General features: G+C 36.9%; 2 protein-coding genes across 2 annotated transcripts; one reads left to right on the forward strand and one right to left on the reverse strand.

The window, feature by feature from the left end:
- The first annotated feature begins 1,178 nt into the window (after window positions 1–1,178).
- LOC147560103 (protein LAZ1 homolog 2-like) lies at window positions 1,179–7,163 on the forward strand. The gene is made up of 9 exons (XM_086662176.1): window positions 1,179–1,388; window positions 2,789–2,963; window positions 3,047–3,103; window positions 3,425–3,533; window positions 3,652–3,839; window positions 3,924–4,012; window positions 4,131–4,380; window positions 4,608–4,835; window positions 4,929–7,163. Exons 1-9 carry the CDS (start codon window positions 1,348–1,350, stop codon window positions 5,151–5,153), a joined length of 1,362 nt encoding a protein of 453 aa, XP_086518302.1. The 5' UTR covers window positions 1,179–1,347; the 3' UTR covers window positions 5,154–7,163.
- LOC147560104 (uncharacterized) lies at window positions 5,437–13,006 on the reverse strand. The gene is made up of 13 exons (XM_086662175.1): window positions 12,259–13,006; window positions 10,790–10,942; window positions 10,479–10,691; window positions 10,316–10,405; window positions 10,012–10,128; window positions 9,290–9,559; window positions 8,691–8,847; window positions 8,354–8,431; window positions 7,553–7,653; window positions 6,661–6,831; window positions 6,489–6,563; window positions 6,074–6,181; window positions 5,437–5,882 (listed from the first exon to the last, which is right to left on the reverse strand). Exons 1-13 carry the CDS (start codon window positions 12,655–12,657, stop codon window positions 5,556–5,558), a joined length of 2,259 nt encoding a protein of 752 aa, XP_086518301.1. The 5' UTR covers window positions 12,658–13,006; the 3' UTR covers window positions 5,437–5,555.
- Window positions 13,007–13,788: the final 782 nt, after the last annotated feature.

Genomic DNA, 13,788 nt, shown 5'->3' on the forward strand with positions numbered 1-13,788 from the left:
GTAGTTTCCCCCTCGAACAACTTAAAAGAGTTAACTTAATAAGAAGAAAAAAATATGGAAGTTTGAACTCTTTATGAAAAAAAATGTTATGTAATATGTCCGGTAAGAATCAAAAGGCGTACGACTTGCAACTTCTAATAAAATAGTGAACATTAACTGTGCCCAATCAATTATGTAGCTTAGTGGTTACCCTTATGAATTTTGGAATCGATACACGCCGTCGTCTCTATCTTTTAGTTAGTTTTTTTGGAAAATTTACATCTAGGTGTACATTGAGCTAGATTCTAATTCTTTCAGTTGTTTATTGAAGTCGTATAGACTATTCACAATAAACGTTTTAAAATTGTATTTTGTGTCTTCTTCTTTAGGTAGAAATTTCAATGCTAGCTAGACACCAAGACTTCTACTTACAATTGTTGTGAAGTTAAATCAGGCAAACATATCAAATTATTTTTTTTGTATGTAAATTAGTTTGAATGAGTCCTTTCGACCACGACGGATGAACTTTGTGCACAACGAGTTAGTTTGCCTAGAGTATGATCAGTACTAGATGTGTGGAGCTAAGTTAATATTTTAGTTGACGAATTATCTCCTAACTTATATTAATTGCAAGTTGTCCTTGTTTGTGGTTTAATTTTCTTCCTTTGCATTATCTTAACAGAGAGTAGAGACGCAATAGTCCACAACACAAGTGAAGAAGAGTGTGTTGATTGATTTTAGAAAAAGTGAGGAGGATGAGTTTGGAGACGATGAGAGTGATTTATTGGTGAACTTAAAAGCTTTCCGTACGAAAATGAACTCTGAAAGTTTTCGAATTGTTTTTTATATACTAAAATGAACCAACCAACTTGACCCGACCCATTTATCCTGGGCCGCAAACTGAATCACTTCAACTTTTATAGACACAAAATTTTATATCATCCGTCAGATGTGATCTCTGTTAAAATCCCAACAAAAATGAACGGCCAGACTTATACCTCACATAACCGACTGAGTTGTTTTAATATATAAGGATTTAAAGGTCTCGCTCTCAGGCTCGAACTGGAACACTTGGGTCAACGGGTGTTTGGCCAAATTAATTGGTTTGCCATCTGCCAAACCCAAATGGCTAACCGCTTCTCAGTCCTAATTTTACAATGACGAAATTGCCCCTTGATTAACAGAAAAAACGGTTATGATTTTTCAGAGAGTTCTTCTTAGGTTTAAGACGCCACGTAGAGTTCCAACCGAATCAAGTTCTTCTTGATCTCAAAGGGCTAATTATTATTCACTCTCCTTTTCTTTTTTTCCCCAATTTTGAATCAATTACTCCCATTTTTCAGTTTTCAGATACAAGTTGAAGGAAAGATGAACTTGGAAATATTTACTGATGGCGGATTCTCTCGGAGGTCAGAGCTTTATCTCTCTCTCTATTCTATAACACACAATTTTATTATAAAACACATAATTTTTTTTTTTTATATATCTGATCTCTTGTAAAACTGTTAGAGATCTAGGTTTAGTAAAATTTAGGAATGATTTCTCAAGGTTGATTTGATGCCCTATCAAATTAGATTATTTTTCTAGTAGGGTCATGGTATTAGAATTATCCCATATGAGGTCGTGAGATGGAGTTTCCGTGGAAGCAATTTGCCATCAAATTTATCCCATATAATTTAGGTTATATTAAGTAAATAATATAATAATTTGTCGGGCACTGGGCCTGTTTCATATTGTCTGGCTTTAGGCCTCTTTCATTCATGGTTTGAATTAGGCGGTTATCGTGCTTATCGCATCTTCATGATGTATCAATGGCTTGTAATGATTAACGTAGATCGTAGTCGAATTCTTACAAAAAAAAAAAAATTATCCCACGTCGCCCGAACATTAAAATTTGTCTAAGTGTATAAGTTTTGGGAATTATTTCGCTGCACCAATCAAGTTTTCATAGAGAGCTTGGCCCTATGGGCTCTAACATGGTATCAGAATTAGTGTTTCAGGGACAGGTCGGAATTTTGTACCTTAGTCTAGCGTGGAAGAGGAACACCGAGTGGCAAGTGGAGCGAGTTTTCATGGAGAGCTAGGCCCAATGGGCTCTAAAGTGGTAACAGAATGAGTATTTTAGGGATTAGGTCAAGATTTTGTAACCTTAGTCCCACATGGATGAAGCAAGAGAGCTAGGCCCAATGAACTCTAACATGGTATAGAATCAGTGTTTTACGGATAGGTCAGGATTTTGTAACCTTAGTCCTGCGTGGAAGAGGAACGTCAAGTGACTCTAGCCTTGGCGTTGACAAGTATCAACATTATCCCACATTGCCCGGACATTAGAATTTGTGAAATATAACACCTTCGTCAGTCCTTTCCTTGCAAGCTGGTTTGCAAGGAGAGTTTGGCCCAGTGGCCTCTAACACGCCACACAATATGATTATGACATAATCTTAGCAATAAAGCTCTAAAATATTCGTAGTTTTAAGCTATTCTTGATAACAACTATATGAACTAATGTCTACCTTTCTATATTTTCCCGAAAGAGGATATGAGTTAAAACAACAGATACTCACAAATGGTGTTTGCTACATATTTGTTGATACGTGGCGTGACTGAGAAATTGGGTGCCAATATATAATTCTTACACATATATAGACACTTAGGCCATGAACATTTCTTCAAATTCTTGAAAATTTAAGAAGGAAAAAACGACGTGTGTTTTAGTTTTAATTTTTAGTATTTATCGTTGTTGTTTTCACAGAATGATTTATGTGTGATGTAAAACAATAAATATTCAAATTTCATTCTAAAACTGCAGGTTTTTGATCGTCGAATATAAAATCGCTTCGAGTTCAGTTACAAACTTTCGGGGATCTTCGTATAGTAATCTTCACGTTCCAGCACTCATCATCGGAGGAATATGTGTACTTATCGCATTATCCCTCTCTATCTTTCTAATTCTACAACATCTTAGATCATACACTAATCCTGAGGTCAGTTTCCTACCACTTATATATAGTAGGACTATTTTATGGATTAATCCCTAACAAATGACATATTTTTCGATGAATTTCAGGAACAAAAGTGGATAGTTTCTGTTGTTTTCATGGTTCCTTTCTATGCTTGTGAATCTGTAAGTATATATTGTTCTGTCTTCAGACTTCTCGCAAAACATTGGCTTATGCATCCATGAACCATGACATGCGTTAGAATTGCCACTAGCTAGCTCATATATTTACGGGAAAATTGCTGAAAACTCCCCATGTTCGGTTTGCACAGATATACTCCTACTAGGTTTTGCACGAGTTCGCACATGGTGTGTCTTTTTAACCAAGACCAACAAAAAAATGGGTTTCAGCTCAATTTCGCTAACCATGAATATCTTATTTTTTAGCATCACCTGGTTTACGTTCATTTTAAGTTAGAATATTGAGACGTTCTGGTTCACTTCCAGATAATATCACTGTGGAATTCGAAACTGTCTGTTGCTTGTGACATTTTAAGGAATTGTTATGAAGCATTTGCCTTATATTCTTTCGGAAGCTACTTGGTGGCTTGCCTAGGTGAGCTTTAAATATTTTATCCTTCATACTAAATTTCTTCGACAATAACCTTATTCGATCTACAAATTTGTGTTTCTTTTGAAGTAGTCAAGTCATTTGATGTAACTTTTGTTATTAGGTGGCGAAAGAAGAGTTGTAGAGCAACTCGAGCGTGAATCAAGGAAACATCTTACTGATCCATTGCTAGAAGGAGATGGTAAAACTCGGGCCTTACAAAACCGAAGATCATTCAGAAACTTTTTCGTTCGACCATGTGTTCTAGGAGAACACCTATATACAATAGTAAAATTTGGTATTGTACAATATGTAAGTCGGGGAAGTATTCCTTACTCATATACATATGCTTTTTTGCTCATCCTGTTGCATTTCTAATATCATGAAATTCCTTAGATGATTCTGAAGACAGTTTGTTCCTTACTGGCGTTGTTGTTAGACCTTTTTGGTGTTTACGGAGATGGCGAATTCAAATGGTACTACGGGTACGTATCATGCGTAACCTATATTGAACATCTATGCTCCTTTCTAGTATATGGTTTGCCGTATTGGAAACAAGAAATTGACACTCCTATCTTTTGGACATTCGGTTGCGTCTTGCAGGTACCCATACATTGCGGCGATATTGAACTTCAGTCAGATGTGGGCTTTGTTTTGTCTTGTGAAATTCTACAATATGACTCACGAGAGGCTACAAGCGATAAGACCACTAGCAAAGTTCATTAGCTTTAAAGCAATCGTATTTGCGACATGGTGGCAAGGTATGGGTATCGCAATATTGTGTTCGGTTGGTGTTTTACCCAAGGAGGGGAAATTCGAAAATGGACTGCAAGATTTTCTCATCTGCATTGAAGTAAGTTGTTTCTATTAGAGAACTCGATGTCAGTTGTTACTTAATGACTGAAAACTAGATATCTAGGGAACTCCAAATATAGCTTTCGTGTCAAACTAACTAGAAAGAGGGAGAAAAATGTCCTTTCGAACTTGACTTCTAAGTGATCATCTAGGCGAGCCACGTTTAATTGACATGGACTAGTTTCATCTTTTTTGAGTTGGGAATTGTTTTTGTTGTTTGAACAGATGGCTGTTGCAGCGGTAGCTCACGTTTATGTATTTTCAGTTAAACCGTATTATTTTCTCACAGCCTCTGAGCAAGGAAAAGTCATTGTGTCTGAAACCAAAACAAAAATGAAGCTAAAGGATGATGAAAAGACAGCAGTTGTTGAACAGATGGAAACTCGAGCAGAAGCTCCTGGAACAAGCGTAACCGAGAGTGTTCAGGACATTGTTCTTGGAGGTGGTGAACATGTAAGATCTCTCTCTCTCTGTCCGTTCGTCCGTCCATCTGTCTGTCTCCCTACAATGCATTTCCATCACTGGCTTAGTTTGTATGTTGAATAGGTTGTCAAGGATGTGGTATTGACTATTCACCAAGCAATGGAGCCAGTGGGTAAGGGAGTGATGAAAATACAAGAGACGTTTCATCACGTCACGGTGGACTCTGATAATAATGAAAGACCAAAGTTAGAAGTTGAACATGCCGAGGAAAGCATAAAAAGAAATGGGTCCACGATCGTAACGTCGGAGGAGACAGTAAATTGGACTCATGATGATGCTTATAGATGAGAGAAACAGTGTTTCATTAATGTTCACTATCATGATCCTTTACTGTACAACAAGTTCCACTCTAATTAGATTGAAGAATTATCAATTACGAAATTCTGCTGAGTCTGGTTTATGAACAGACGAGCACTCAGAGAGAAGAAAGAGAGATGTAAAGTCAATAAAGAAAGTAGACAAATTACATTGTCATGATTCCTGTCGAAAAGGTATTCAATTTGTGTAATTCAACTATTAGATCGACGTATCAACAAGATCAGTTGTTAAATCGACATATTAACACGATAAGTTGAAGAAATAGTTAGAACCTCGGAGATGAAAATATATGATACAAGTCAGAGTATACACAATAAATAAGCTTATGGACTCGAACGTTGGACGAAACAATGGATGGGACGATGATTACAATCATGAATCGTCTGAACAACAACTGAGGCAGCCTAAGCATGCCAAGGCAGCACAAAGCTGTGTAAGAACAATAGCACACTGGTCATTCATTCCAGAACAAGCCCTAATGCAGCTCACACAACAGCAAAAATCTCCTAGATTACTACAGCAGTTTGAAGCTGCATTCGCCAATGCATCTCCCGCGTTTCCTTGTGACTCGTCAGCTTCTCCAAATCCCGGTGCTCTGTTTTCTTCTGTCGCCACCACGTTACCAAATCCAATTCCTAAGCTTTCTAGCACCAACACTACTATTCGTGAATCTACCATCTTCTTCTTGTTCAAGAGTACCTGTTGATATGAAGAATATTTTCAAGGGGATGGTTAATATGAAGCAGGCCTAGCCTGAAACTGTCCTACTAGCCAGCCCTCGCCAGACTGATAATGCAAAACACAAGCTCTCAAAAAATAAATCCATTCGACAAGTTTTAGAACAGTCTGGCTATTTTAGGATGGTCTAGGAGGGTGACTCAAATGCGTACCTTTTCTTTACCATTTGACTCTGAGCCTTTCGCCCCTCGATCTGTTTCAACTACAATCATTCGGGTGTATTCAGATATAATCCCATTTTGGATGCTTAACTTCGCAGCCTGCGATAAAAAAAATGAACACAGAAGATCAGAAAAAGGTCTCCAGGACATGTTATCACAGCAATTATCAGAATATAGGAATCCCTATTTTAGAGATTTCATATATAGTATGTCTAAATGTATGATCGCCCACGGGATTAGTTGAACGGGGCAGAGTAGGAAAGAGTCTTCTGCCACCACTCTTATCTAATCTTCCTTTCTAACTTTTCTTAGGTTCTACAATCAGAAATCAATATCAAAAACGTTTTAGTGGTAAGGTCGAGGTAGTTTTCTAATTGAACAAAATGTAAGAATATTGAGTGACAACCTTCTCCTCGAGCAGTTTATCCTGTGTCAACCATGCTTGAGCAGTGAGTACCTCAATCTGCTTTTTGGCAAGTACCTGCTAACGAAGACGACAGTAAGTGTAACAAAGAATATGACCACAGTAATCTTCTCATACAAAAATAAGCGCATAGGTAGTAATGTTGAAACTTTACCCTGTCAATAGGAATATCCTTCGCCTTTTGCACCTTCAAGTCTATAGTATAATCACTAAAATCTGCCAAAACACCTCTAGCTGTAACCATTTCGGGGAATTTTCCTTGGTATCTGCCCGACACAATTAATGGATTGCTAGACAAAAGGTCTGGAATTTGGAACGGAATAACCTGTAATGAGAAATACAGACAACTATTAGAAACATATGAAATCAAATGACTGGAAATATAAGTTTACTTATTCGGTATCCTATATAATACATCTATTCTTATGAAAATCTCTTAGTCAGTGTTTGAGTTTTGAACTGTTTTTAGTTTACCAAAATACAAGCATGAACAAGAAGAAAGGACACGGCCATAATATACCAGGGCCACTCATTGCTCCAAATTTGATAATCAAAGAACTATTTAACATTTAATTAGTTCTGGGTTTGTTAGGTTCATCTACTTTAAGCCCAATATGTAACTGAATGTTGGTTTTATTACATTGTTGTTTTGGTTTAGACAGGTATTTGGTAGTTATTATACATGCTAGTTACGCAAGTAATTTTTTCTCCGAGTAAACTATAAATGCATCTCAACTCCATTTCTATATCAATGCAATTAGAATGACCTTTTAGAGATGAATGACTTCCCTAGGAAATGAGTTTCACGACTTCTATTCATTACCATGAACTGAATGACAAGGATTTCAATTATGTGTAATGAACGATTAATATCTTTCCACGAAAAGGGTTAGAAGAAAAGTTGGCAGACTATATATATTTGTAATATGCACAAACGGAAAAAAGCAAGGGTATGAAATATTCCAAAGAAATTCCTGCAATATGTCCTCGAGAACTCAGTTAGTGATCATCCTAGTAGACTCTGAAACTGAACAGGAGAAGCATACCTCAAGTTCATCAAGATGCTCGAGATTGTCAATAGTTACATTTGCAAGGATGATTGAAGAAGCTGAGGTTAATAGTTTTTGCATTCGAACATCGACTGAATCTGGTCAAGTAAGGACAATATAGTAAGTGCAGTGAATCATTCCAATGTAAATGGACATATAACACAGACATTTGCAAGGATATTCAAATTCACTCATGTGAGTATTTTAAAATTTTATACATACATTTGTGTATACTTTCAAAACGTTATACTCCCTCCGTCCCAAATTAAGAGTCCCATATGTTAATGTCGATTGTTTACAATTTAACAATGTTTGACCTAAATGTAAAAAAGCTGATCAAACATGACAGAATAGAAATCAGGTTGTTGTATCTGGCATAGGCACCTCATATAATCTGTAAAGCCGTGTCCGGTGTCCTAACGAAAAGAGATATCAGAGTACAAAAACAATTAAGTATAGCATTCGGCTTACCCGAAACTTGATACCTAAATATATAATACTTGGCAAATAAATTGAAAGATGGAAACAAAAGAGAAAAGATAAAAGAATGTAGTAACCCTGAACATTTCAAAAATGAAAGTAAACTGTCTCCTATTTTTGAATTTCAAAGTACAAGCCTAGACCGAATGCAATGTGCAAGGCAGATCCAGTAAACTCGGTTGACTAACTCAATCGATTATTTAAACTAAATGTATGCAACTATTGGTCGTGTCTTATTGATCAACTAAACTCATAACTTTGCGGAGTCTATCGCTAGTATTAGAAAATATGGAATTGTAACATGCTAAGATAACTGACCTACTTCGCAAGCCGCATCATGATAGCCCCTGCCAATTAAAGCCAACATTTTCAAGAAGTAATGGTTGCAATATGTACCTGGAAAATTTGTCCGCAATATAAGTGATTTGAATACAAAATATGAAACATAAACTCGAAATAGTTGTAAAACATGTCTCCAAGTGATTTATAGGAAGTATCATTACAAAAATGTTGTATGAGTCAAAAGTTGCATGAGCGTTTACAATAATTCATTGTAAAGAGGCGATAAAATTACATCTCATAGATACAAGGCTTATCGTAGTAACTCTGTATAAGAAAATTTTTACCTGGCAAACATGAAAATCAGAATGCTTACCTATGCCAAATGTGGATATACGCGGAGACATGGATCCTTCATTTGTCAATTGTTTTTTCATAGCATCGCAAATGTGTCTTTCGTCCTCTACACTCCCATCCGTAATTAGAAAAATGAGTGGAATCGTATCAGAAGTATCAGATAACATCTCTACTGCCTAAGAAAAACAACATCAGGGGTCAGAGACCAATATAACTTGATTGGAGTCGATGTCATAAAAGAATTTAGTTCTGTACAGGAACAGGGTGGGAAGATGCTTACAACACTGACAAAAATATGAGAAATTTTTATTAACACAAGTTACAAGTCAGGGGGTATTTTTAGATATATTTATCGGGGTCACCACAAAATTGAAAGTTTTTTCCTTATAATTATTGCTGCAGTTAGAATCTCTCATGTTCTTTGTGTTTGAGCCACTAGATAATACTGTGAGTTTTGTATTTCTGTTTCTGTAGGTAACTTACTTGGCACATCTGCACCATGCGAAGGGTTTATCATGTATGCAAAGTACATTAAGGTTAATCAGCTCCAACTATTGTAAATGCGTAAAATCAAGAGAGCAACAAACTAGGAGGTATGCTTATTAGCAAATCAACTACCTGATTTAGGGGTTGCAATATGTTTGTACCACCTTCTGCAATTAAGTTACTACCTATCCACTGAGCAGCATCTACAAGCTTCTCCTTTGATGCTTCCACCAGGGATGAAGAGAATAAGTATGTCTCTCCATTGAAAGCTATTATGTTAAAAGAGTCCTCAGGATTGAGGGTACAGAGTGCGGCAGATAATGCAATCTTCGCATTCTCAAGGGGCTTCCCTTTCATGCTTTCACTTGTATCAACGGCGAACACCACTTTCCTTCTGAACACCTGTGAAATTTATAGAATGAGAAAAATGTGACTCAAACAAGCCCAGATACTGAACACAGAAATGAACTAAGATTTAAAACTAAACGGGGAATTGTTTCTGCAAATAATTTTTTTTGTTTAATAGTTATCTAGACATTTCCAATAATTTATAGAAGTTATGACAAGAGTAGGCTGAGTAGCGAATGACTTTACCAACTTCTAAACATATATATCAAGTAGAGGTGATCGTACAAACTTAGTTTTATATTTGAAGCAGTTAATGGTGGTATATCCCCATGTGACAATGCAGGTAGAAAGAGGCAGGAGGAATCATTTAACCTTCTCAGGAACTTGAACAATTTGACACCTTTAAATACTTGATTTCCTTGAAAGGTTTCCAAAATTTTACTGCTTAATTTATAGACGGCTATGTTGTGACAAAAAGAAAAAAAATAGTACTTGTGACACTCCACCTTTCTAGCCTGGTGATTTCCTGGCTGGAGATAGAAGCAGAACATCTCTCTCTGATCTAAATCACTGACGGATGGAGATTGCAAGAGTAACCCCGCAGATATGTCATTTGAGTAAACCTGCAAACATTTGGGTAGGAAGCTTAGGTAAGAACATTTCGATAATGAAGCAAAATATGCTTCTAGGAACCCAATGCCTATATTTGGACATCAGGGTTTCTATTTCTATCACAATTCCAAGCAGCACTCTACATATGTCAAGGACTAAGGAGTACAGGAAGTTCACGCCAACAATTTTGAGGCTCACCACGTAAGAAAAATGAAACTCAGTATTTGACCATGTTAGAACATCTGCTTCGTACAAGAAACCCAGTTTTCCTGCCTGGCGTCTTGTTTCCTGGTGCAAGTTATCAATTAGTTTACAAAATTTAAGCTAAAGATGTAACCAAAAAGGCTTTGTGGAGACTTACCTTTAGAGGATGACTAGATGTCTTGCATAAAATTTCTTCTCCCATACCAGGATTCACATTCAATTGTATCCTTTCTCTCTTGGAAATTTTCTTTCCCACAGGAGTTACGTATTCTGGAAAGCTAAATGGTACGTTGACAGAGAACTGACCAGCATTAAACACCAGTTTCTGAGACCAACCGACTTTGACAAAGAGATTCGAACCTCCATCAACCTTGAAAGTACAACACGTGAAATATTTCAGAGGACACACAGAAGAAATCAAAAACAGTCTCAAAAAGAGTCAGGCTACGGGATTCAACATTATGCTACCTGTGGTATTGCCAACATAAATATGTTAGGTTTCAGAAAGCCACCATCTTCGGGTTTCGCTGTCTTTCCTGCATCCGTGTTTTCTTCCACACCCGTCAGTTGAGAAGAATATGATTTTCCATCGACATTAACCTCAACACCTAGAATGGAACCCTGTTAGCCAAACCATATATATTTTCTTGAGAAGAACGAAAAAGCACCATGTAGATTCTAAAGAGAAATATATATAAGTAAATTAACAATAATTTTATATCCACAATGTGAGAGAAATCAATAAAGCAAGGAACTACCAAAGGACACCAATAAAGCTAAAAAAAATAACCTCAAAGGTAGACGAATTTCGATATGAGGGAAATGATTCAAAAGGATCATCGTTCCTGTACTGATAACTAGAAAAACTAAAATGTTTCTTCTTTCTAATCTTAGTCATTCCTTCACCACTCTTCCATACTTTATGTTCTAATAGGTTTGGTCATTGTTCTTTCAAAGCGAAATATATATAAGTATAATTTTATATCCACAATGTGAGAGAAATCAATAAAGCAAGGAACTACCAAAGGACACCAATAAAGCTAAAAAAAATAACCTCAAAGGTAGACGAATTTCGATATGAGGGAAATGATTCAAAAGGATCATCGTTCCTGTACTGATAACTAGAAAAACTAAAATGTTTCTTCTTTCTAATCTTAGTCATTCCTTCACCACTCTTCCATACTTTATGTTCTAATAGGTTTGGTCGTTGTTCTTTCAAAGCTTGGGAGTAGTGTGGGTTATCCCTCAATCCATTCCGGATGTTATTCTCGCTTGGAACATATCGAAATGCAGTAAGCACAAGAGAACCATCCTTGACATGATCCCCTTCGCCATCGTGTGGTCGGTGTGGAGGAGCAGAAATGATTTCATTTTCAACAAGAAGGCTTCCTCGGATAGCATTTGCTTTGCGGCTAAATCTCTCATTTATCTGTGGAGCAGAAAGTTTCCGTGGGCTAACGTATTCTCGTTCACGGACATGGTCATATCCTGGGACTCTTTTATCGCTATGATGTAATCGTTAGGGATAGGTCTGTTGGGGTCTCTTGAGCGTGTTTGTCTTTGTTTTTTTTACCGCCTTTTGTTTTTGTCTTGTGTCCTCTTCGGGACTCTTCGTAATCTCTTTGCTCTTTCAATTAAATCAACTTATTCAAAAAAAAAATCACTTTAACCACCCACCTCTCCCCTTGCTAGTTAGCACTCTAATCCAATGCAATATGACCGAAAACGTATAACTTGTATACTAATTTTGAGAAGCTTGGGTTTGTGTTTCTCCAATTTCAAGGAATGATTTTCCTTCAAATCATGTTAGGTTTAGAGAACTCATCATTAGGGTAACAAACATCCATGCTAGTACATACATTTAAGAATTCAGGTAGCATAAAAGACCTAAAAACAGAACAAAAGCTAATGAATAAGAAATTGAGATTGATATATACCTGATCTCCTCCTCCCATCGGAATTGCAATTCGACAATCACAACTCCGACTACCCATAACACAATGAACACGCCATGATCCGGTGACAGTAACAAAAGCTGTATCCAAATAACAATCGATTTGAATCTCAATTCCATTCATTTGAAGAGGAATCAATGCCGGTGGATCACAACGTCCATGAACATGAGGTTGATAACTTGCCATATCAGGATTATCAACAATCGAAGGATTTGATATCACCGCATAAACCATTGGCGCCGTCGGAATGTGAGATTGAGATGATGATGATTTTTCCATTGTTAAATGATTTGGTGGCGCAATTGATCGATCTTTACCAAAGTAGATCCGTTTTGAGAGTTTTAATCCGTCTTCGACAGATTTTATGAACTCCTCCGTCATGATTAGTGGTTTCCGGTGAGAATTCCGGTTAGGAAAATGTTGATTTTGTTTGCCGGGAATTTTGAAAGAGTTAGCTGGCGAATTCTTCTTTTTTATTATTGTTTGACGGAGAAACGAATTCTTTTCTTTTTTCTTCTTTATTTCTTTTGGGAAGAGAAAAAGACTTCCAACAAAGGAAATAGTATATTAATAAATAGAGATAATAATGTGAAGAAGAAGGAAAAGAGAAAGCAAAGTGACCTTTTGGATGCCCTCGCCTCGAGTGCGTCCGTTAAGGTCACGTAAAGAGTTCAATTCTGATATATCCAATAGAGAGAATCAGAGGTTCACAGATATAGTACATATTACCGTTCAACTAATAAATGAGTTAAGTTTATATATTAACACAATGTCAATTACTTCTTGAATTATCATCAAGATTTATCGGTGAAAACGGTTTATCATCAAGATTTATCCCATATTATTTAGACAATAAAAATAAAAAATAAAACGGTATTCCTCTTATAGCCCCCAACTTCGTGACCGGTTTCCTGCCTATTCCCCTACTTTATCAAAAAATACCTAGATGGGTCCCTTTTTCAGATTCCGTTATAACACTGTTAACTAGTCATTACTTCTCTCTCATCCAACTCATCGCCTCTGTCTCCCACCTCATCTTCTCGCCACTTCGTCATCTTCACCGGTGAAGGTCGCCGGACGGCCAAATTTCTGGCCGGCGACCATCAAACATTAAAAAAAAGAAACTCTCCTTTCTCTAAAAAAAATATTTTTTGTTATTTGCTCTCAAGGTCTGTTCCCGAACAGATCTAACTCCGCGCGAAGGGAAACCCCTTCGCCGGAGTATTTAGAGAGAGAGGAGAGTTTTTAAATTTTTTTTTTATGTTTGATAGTCGTCGGCCGGAAAATTGGTCGGTGGCGACCTTCACCGGTGAAGATGATGAAGTGTCGAGAAGATGAGGTGGCAGAGAGAGGCGACGAGTTGGATGAGAGAGAGGTGATGACTAGTTAACAGTGTTATAACGAAATCTGAAAAAGGAGGTCATCTGAGTATTTTTGGTAAAGTAAGGGACTAGGCAGGAAACCGGTCACAAAGTTGGGAGCTATTAAAGAAATAACCCAAAAAAACTATCA

The sequence above is a fragment of the Eschscholzia californica genome, unplaced genomic scaffold, assembly GCF_041429995.1.
Source record: "Eschscholzia californica isolate CP2 unplaced genomic scaffold, dmEscCali1.0.p SCAF_2, whole genome shotgun sequence".
NCBI lineage: Eukaryota > Viridiplantae > Streptophyta > Magnoliopsida > Ranunculales > Papaveraceae > Eschscholzia > Eschscholzia californica.